This window comes from Mytilus edulis, chromosome 12 (assembly GCF_963676685.1).
Source record: "Mytilus edulis chromosome 12, xbMytEdul2.2, whole genome shotgun sequence".
Classification (NCBI taxonomy): Eukaryota; Metazoa; Mollusca; class Bivalvia; order Mytilida; family Mytilidae; genus Mytilus; species Mytilus edulis.
Window position 1 is genome coordinate 40,692,582 of NC_092355.1, and position 8,573 is coordinate 40,701,154.

At 33.5% G+C, this 8,573-nt stretch overlaps 1 protein-coding gene across 4 annotated transcripts; it reads right to left on the reverse strand.

The window, feature by feature from the left end:
* Positions 1–570: 570 nt before the first annotated feature.
* LOC139498472 (trimethylamine monooxygenase-like) lies at positions 571–6,548 on the reverse strand. Of its 4 annotated transcripts, none has more exons than XM_071286859.1 (5): positions 6,346–6,548; positions 5,020–5,183; positions 3,746–3,910; positions 1,319–2,009; positions 571–1,040 (listed from the first exon to the last, which is right to left on the reverse strand). In XM_071286859.1, exons 2-5 carry the CDS (start codon positions 5,174–5,176, stop codon positions 698–700), a joined length of 1,356 nt encoding a protein of 451 aa, XP_071142960.1. In that variant the 5' UTR covers positions 5,177–5,183; positions 6,346–6,548; the 3' UTR covers positions 571–697. The 4 variants fall into 4 exon arrangements, with proteins under 4 accessions (XP_071142960.1, XP_071142958.1, XP_071142961.1 ...); XM_071286857.1 differs by having other exon boundaries at positions 5,020–5,224; XM_071286860.1 differs by having other exon boundaries at positions 6,334–6,548.
* Positions 6,549–8,573: the final 2,025 nt, after the last annotated feature.

An 8,573-nucleotide genomic window follows, 5' to 3' on the forward strand; every position in this document is an offset into this window, starting at 1 on the left:
TTATCTATTTGATGGGATTCAATTATGATACAATATAAAATTGAGAATGGAAAGAATGAATATGATATGTCAAAGAGATAACAACCCGACAATCCCGCACACATAGGTTGTCCTCAGCTGGTCCCTTTATTAAATTGTGTTCTAGTTCAGTGTATTAATTATATTTGCTTGCTTTGCATGATAGAAACAAGTGATATGATCATTCATAAAACCAGAAAATGGCTTGGGTAAAATATATCAACGTCGGTTTGTTAAGAATGACGTCAGTGATATTATTGGGTCAAAGCTATAAGACAAAGTCAACATATTTAACGTTACAAGCCGTTATATTTAATTTTATTAAGAGATAACTGGAGAGAAACAGATAGTGGGACGACTGATAAATTGTAATATCAAAATTTTACTAAATCATTTGATGATTTTGATATATCATTTCTTCATACGTATGACAAGATCTGGTGCAGGTTAGATTAAAGAAAATGCTTCTATTTAGTGTTAATATCACAAGCTTAATTATTAAAGCAAGTTATGGTCTTTTAATCAAGCATGTTGTTAAAATATAAGAATATAATGATTAAGCATACTTTTTATAGGGTAAGAATAAAATACAATATTACATTCAGAAAGCATACACTGTTTAAGAATGTTATATGTTAGGGGTATGTCATTCGATGATAGTTGAATATATATAATAAGTCTATCTCTTGATAAATTGGCTAATTGAGTCGTCAAAATTCTGAAACCACGGTTTGGTGCACGGAGCAGTTTCAGTACCAGAATAAAGTGATGTGAATTGTTGGTCCCTGTAAGTTACAATATTCGCCTTTTTATCGCTATCCCACTTGTGGAAAAATTTATTTGCCTTAGGTGCATCTGGCGAATATCCAGTTCCATCACTCAGATCTTTGATAAAATCAGCCTGAAAGTCAATTTGTTCATTGTTTCCTTTCAAGCCTCTGCATCTCTGTACCCATTTCTGTGCTTCTTTCTTCATTTCTTCACAATTCGTTAGTTTGTTTGGTAACGTGTCCGTGATATACCTAAATAAATACAGAAAAGGAATATAGCAGTTATTTACGTATCATGTGCATTTCATTTTCTGTATATTGTTTATTACACAACCATTTCGAGGATAATTAAATAAAGGTCTTAAAAAATCAGATAAATTCTAAAGGCAACTTTGCTTGGGCATGTTGGGTGAGTTAAATCACTCTAATACAGAGCCACTGGCTACAAGGCTTAATATTAAAAACGGTCAACTACTGTCTAATTTATTAAACATGCATTTCGAAACAATAAAAACAAGGGTGTGACATACCTGCATATCCAGAGCCCCTGTGCATCAAACATTGTGAAAGAGAAAAACTGGTCCTGAACTCCCATGTAAAACAGTTTCTTGTTACCTTCTTGTAACCACAGGGATCCCTTGTATAAGCCAGCAGGATATAAAGTACGGGATGAAGACAGACGTAAATTATCCTCCATGAATGGGAATTTGTACTTGTAACCAGTGCTCAGGATGATTGAATCAACTTCAGTAGAACTGCCATCAAGAAAGTGTACAACTTTGCCTTGAATTTTCTTGACTAATGGCCTTTCTTCAATTCCAACTGGCCATTTAAAATTCATTGGACTCGATCTATAAGACGTCACAATACTTGTGGCCCCAAATTTAAGACATTGCAACGCTATGTCCTCTGCCGAATACTTTGCTCCAACAACCAACACACGCTGACCTTTGAACTGTGTAGCGTCACGAAAGTCATGTGAATGTATTATTCTCCAAGGAAAGGTCTCGATGCCTTCAAAGTATGGTTTGTCTGGAGTGTTGAATATTCCTACGGCAACGATCACGTGAGTGAAATTGGTGTCGAATGTCTGACCTGTCTTCAGATTTTCAGTTGTTACTGTAAAGTCATCTGACTTTTTGTTGTACCTCACATATCTTACTGCAGTGTTCCATTTGATAAACCGTTTTATATCTGATTTGCTTTTCTTGACAAGCCTGCCTATAAGAATAATTTTAAATTAACGGATGAATTAAATTGAGAATGGAAATGGGGAATGTGCCAAAGAGACAACAACCCGACCATAGAAAAAAACAACAGCAGAAGGTCACCAACAGGTCCTCAATGTAGCGAGAAATTCCCGCACCCGGAGGCGTCCTTCAACTGGCCCCTAAACAAATATATACTAGTTCAGTGATAATGAACGCCATACTAATTTCCAAATTGTACACAAGAAACTAAAATTAAAATAATACAAGACTAACAAAGGCCAGAGGCTCCTGACTTGGGACAGGCGCAAAAATGCGGCGGGGTTAAACATGTTTGTGAGATCTCAACCCTCCCCCTATACATCTAGCCAATGTAGAAAAGTAAACGCATAACAATACGCACATTAAAATTCAGTTCAAGAGAAGTCCGAGTCTGATGTCAGAAGATGTAACCAAAGAAAATAAACAAAATGACAATAATACATAAATAACAACAGACTACTAGCAGTTAACTGACATGCCAGCTCCAGACTTCAATTAAACTGACTGAAAGATTATGATTTCATCATATGAACATCAGGCACAATCCTTCCCGTTAGGGGTTTAGTATCATACCATCATAACATATATGAGAAGAACATAACCCGTGTCATGCCAACAACTGGTTTTTGAATAAATATGTTTATTTCCGATGCAAAGACCCTATAAGATGAATGTATAGTTTTAAGGAAAATGTACCTAAGTGATCATCCTTTTTTTAAAGTCAACTTGTAAATACCCTCTCGCTACTTGCAGTTTTCAATATATATATGATTCCCACCAGGAAATTGAAACACAAATATTGACGTTTTTTTTTTCTTTAGGCGTGCCATTAAAAACTAGCTATTAACTTAGTTATAAGATAAAATCTTCATTTTTTAACTATTTTCTTGTCCATACTGCATGCGTATATAGTTCATTTAAAGTTTTCCTCCGGGGTCATACTGCCCACCTCCTCGTATAATGGTGCATCGAATACAAGTATGGTGCACAGGGAGATCTTAAAGCTGGTCTTACGTACCTTCGCCGTATTATTATATGCGTAATTTTCCCAAAATGCCTTGTAAAGTATTCTCGCACATTTCATCGTTGCTAAGTTAGTATTTATATTACTGTTCACATCGCTAGCCCGTATCAATATATATATTCTGCTTTTCTAAGACCTGTTTATTCATCCAATGTTGCATTACCCAATGTTTATGCCCGCACAACTGTCAAAATGTTAAAATATATCAACGATCATCAACAGCTGTTCGTATGTCAATACTGGGGTCATCACAATTTAATAAAGAATTGAATGCTTCTTTGTGCAACTTCATTGGTGTGTAAAAACGTTGATCGAAGTACATTTTGTATGAAGCGCAGAAGCGCTTTATTCTAAAAATGTGCGCACGGTCAACGCTTTCTCACCCCTATGAAGTTACACAAAGAAGCATTCAATACTTATAATTACACTTTTTAGCTAGTATCATGAAAACACGATTTTTATAAAGTTTTTATTTAATTTACCTGTGCACTTTATTGTGGGACCTTGTGTCATCATGAATGATCAATTTTATTGTGTAATGAAGTTGGTTAAGGAATAACATGAGATTGAAGTGTAGCCAATAAGAATAACGTATTATAATGAAACATACAATCTAATGTAATTATAAGGAAATAAAACATTAAACTGTTAAAAAAGAACGATCAAATTAAAAGCAATAATACCTTCCAAATAATCTCTCATAGCCGGTCGTGGAAGAAACGATGGTATTGCTGTTCCAAAGTGATCAGTAAATGTATAGTACGGATATTCTAAACCTTCTTTCGGCCCGTTTGACCATAGATGTTTGTACATACCACCATGACATGGTTCTCCAAATTCATCAGTTCCTAGAATAGCAAAAACGTGTAAATAATGGCGACAGTAGTATGTCGATGTTCAATAGTTGTAAATCGATTTAACTGAAACAAATACAGGTCACAAACTGAAACTAAGGGAAACACATCAACTCCAAATGGAAAACAACGGAACAACATAAACACCTAACTGTTTAAAACAAATAACAGTTAATAATAATACATTATTATATGTATTCGAAATATTATTGGAAGCAATATAAGGTTGAAACAAAAGAATACAGTTATTACGGTGCATGTGGAGTAGGATCTACTTACTCTTACAAGTACCTGCAATCACCCGTAGTTTATAGTCGGTTTGGTTTTGATTAGTCTTTATCTTTGTATATGTTATGATTTATATACTGTTGTTTGTATTTTCATCTTTTTCTTATTTAGCATCGAGTTGATAATTTATTTTCGACTCATGAGATTGAATGTCCCTTTTAAACCCTTTGTCTCTCTATCGAACACACTTGATGAATTTTTTTTTCACTGCTATTTTAAGAATGTATATATTTTGCATGTAATGTATGCAGTATAATTATTTCGAAAACATAAAACTTTTTTTTTTAAAGAATTATGCTTTATAACATACCTTCTTTAGGGGTCTATGGGTTCGTTATGTAAGTTAATCAAATAAATGCTGCACTTTACTTGGACGACTGATTATATTATTCGTTGCACGTCAGAATTACGTTTCGCATAAAATTTATTTGCATGACAGGTGATGTATACAAAGTGGAGGGTCAATCACCACGCCGATACAACTGGTTTGAAGTTGTTTATATTATTCCTAAAAAATTATTTCTAACGATAAAAAGTAAATACACTGTACTGTGACTTGAGGCTACTCGAACATCTGTAATTTGATCATTTGATGGTATTTTTAATTCTTCGTCAGTTTTGAAGACGAATCACACACTAAAATTGATTTGTATCGTATTGTGTTTTTTTTTTTTCTGTTTGAACCTTAACATTATTTTAAAAAAAAGATAATACAGTCGAAGAAACTAATTGACGTATGTTAGAATGACATTTTTCTTGATAAGGATGATAATCTGAACAGGCAAAATAAGATATGTTACGGGATAAATTATTACCAGTCATCCATGTAAAGTTCCAAAGTCCAAGCCACGTGTCGCTTTTCTCGTAGCAGACAACTTCCGTCGCAGAATCGCTGATCTGGTCAAAGTGAAATAATGCTGAGGTACCACAAGGCCCTGCTCCAATGATACAGACTTTCCTTTTACTTGCCATTGTCTTCCTTAAGAAATATGGACCAACAACAGCAAATCGGTAAAATTTCTGAAATAAATTGAAATCTTATAATCGTCAAAAATAGGTTGGCTATTGAGAATTTCATTCATTATCCCCTCTTGTCCTATTCCCGTATAAGCTTTTGAAGGTACGTATGCATTATTTTAAGTTACTCTTACTTAAAATCTCAAACCGTTCAAATATAAAAATAGTATTTTGCTTACAAGTTTTATTTTTTGTTTTAAAATTTGTTCAATTGATAATAGCGTCAAAAGTCATCGGCTGTCCTTCGGCGGATTTGTATGTTAATATACAAAATAGAAATTATTGTTAGTAGTATTAACGGATTGGTTCCCTAATACAATACAATAAAATTGGTGAGCGATCAGTTCCTCGTAAGTGCTCACAGTTACTTAAACGTTCAGTTTTCTATTTATTGTCATTTTTCCCGACCGTGCAAGGGCTGTATAGCCAGTCAAGGTAGTTAAAAACTTCCATTTGTTGTTGTCATATTTATGTTTAAAAGTTCCTGCGAGAAGCAAAATCTATATTAGAGTATCGTTAGTTATTTACCGAGTAATCTAGAATAGTAATGATTAAAATTTGGATAAGCATGGACAGGGAAAATGTAATTTACTGTATATGGTTCCCTGTTTTTGTGTTTGAGTTTCAAATGATTTCATTTCAATTCATTGTAGTAATTTTCCTTTTGTTGGCTTAAACACCTTACCTAAATGGGGACAAAAATCATAGAAAACGACATCATACTTTTCAACCTATCTGATTTACAAAGACAGATTTCCCCAAATTACCGTAAAGCGGATTATTTTCGCAGGGTGTAAATTTAAGCTTATTTTCACGGATAGAACACAATCGTAAAAATAAATCCGCTAATATAAAGTTGTACATGCAAAGGTATCGATAAAAATTTGAAACCGACAAAATAATAACCGCCAAAAATAGTTCGTATACCATTTTCAATGAAAATCGCGAAATGTTACACCCGCGAAAATAACCCGCTATACGGTATTTCTGCAAAAATGACACAAAAAGCTGCATAAAATTTCAATAAATAAACACACATCGAAACTTTTGTTTACTCAAACAAGTAACTAGCAAACATGATCTTAAAACAAATCAATGACAATACAACATACTTTTCAACTTACTTGATTCCAAAAGTTAGTGTCACTTATATTTTATCTGCAGAAATGATACAAGAGGTTGTTTTAAATTCCCTTAAATACATATCCCATCTCAACTTTGAACCATTTTCCAGTGCATGATTTCATCTTAGGTCAGTAATGTTATTTTTCACTTTACAGACTAGACAGATTATATTATTTTGCCCTTAACAGACTAGACAAGCATTTCCAGTGTTAAATTAATGAATAGATAATGTCAAGGCCACAGTTATAGTTGTGTTTCAATCTGTATCACGTAGAATCACGTGAATCACGTGAATCACGTTGGCTATTCGGTGGTTTGATCAGTTTGAATCTCCCTTTGGGATATTTCACCTTTCTTTAAACAAGGAAAATAAGGATTATTTAGTGACACTTAACCTCACGCAGGAAAAAAACGAAGATGTGGTACGATTTGATGATATAACTTCTCACCAGAGACCAAATGATGTATCTGTTTGCTTCAATCTTTGTTTGCATTTCTTATCTTAGGTCCGAGTACACAGTTATTTCATAGTGCAATTCTTTTAGACAATGAATGGAAATAAAAAAAAATCCCACCTGCACTTTCTCAATAATATTTTTTACAGTGTGCTGTACTACTTTTGGGACAAATTATATATCATTTTTAGATAACTTCATCGACTCTAACTCCAAATATGGACAATTGTATGTAAAGGGGGGTTTTGAAATCTTTTGACAGCTTCCCAAATGCTAATTTTTAACCTTTTTTAGTTGGACTTTACTTTAAAATATCATGAATAATTTTTTCACAGTGTAATTTTATCCCACTTCTTACTGTTTGAGACATAAAACATGAAGAAATAAATTTGGAGGGTTATAAAAAAACTGGCCAGTAACACACTGTCAACACAAGGGACTATATTTTTGGACAATGAAAATCAGGGACGATCACTGTGTACTCGGACCTCTAAGTGCAGCCTCTTAAGCGAAACAGATGTAAATAATGTTTTTAATGCTCTGGTTTGATTCAGTTTCAACTTATTTTCTATCTCAATAGAGCGAGTATGCTATCAAGAGACCGACAATTCGATACTATAAGAACAAGAAAAAACTCATTGTGTATCAAAAACAAACTTTTTAAAAGCCTTGACATACTAGATATAAAAAGAAGATGTGGTTTGATTGCCAAAGAAAAACTCTCCACAAGACCAAATGACACAGAAATTAACAACTTAACAACTATAGGTCACCGTATGGCCTTCGACAATTAGCAACGCCCATACCGCATAGTGAGCTATAAAAGGCCCCAAAATGACAAATGTAATACAATTCAAACACAAAAACAATCGGCATTATTTATGTACAAACAATGAACGAAAAAAGATATGTAACACATCAACAAACGACAACCACTGAATTATAGTCTCTTGAATTGGGAGTCTACAACAATTCAGGTGACAGCCAACGGTCAGATTTATGATAAATTAATGAATGAATAAAACTATGACAGACAGATACCAAGGATTATCATGGAATTATAATACTAGTAACCTTACGGTTCATATGTGTTAAGGTGTTAAGCATATTTAAAAATATGGTACAATACTCATTCTAATGAAACAACGTGTAACGTAAACGTTCATTTTGATTTGATAACACCACTTATTCTTATGGCGTTTTATGCTAACGCGTCGACAGTAAACTTACTTTGCGACCATCAAATCATTAGTTGGTGCCGTCGGAGATTGCAAACAATACAGTTATCTGCTTTTTGTTTTACCTTATTAATATTTGTTGAATTTGTATTTTTCGAGGAGAAAAAAATTGGCAGCATTTAACTTTGTTTCTTATATGCTGACATACTAATAAAATTAATGAATTGTCCGTCCTTGACATTTGATTTTGATCTTAGGGAAACTGCCCAGTGCCAATATTTGACGATAGATCAGATGATACATTTCATATTGTATACTTTCAAATTGGACATAATTAAGTGTGAAGGAACAGAAGTGAGTTGGGTGCATTAAAAATTGTTATCATGGTAAATGACATTCCTCTTTTCCACTTTTACTTTATCAATGATTATTAACTCGAATTGAGAATCGTGTGTGTGACAATTATACGATGTTTATATTGGTCTCATACAAATTGCTAACATACGTCAATAAGTTTATCACCTAGTTTTTGTTGGTCGAAAACTAGATGAAATCTTCGATTATGTCAGCTAAATACGAGGAAAATATCATATC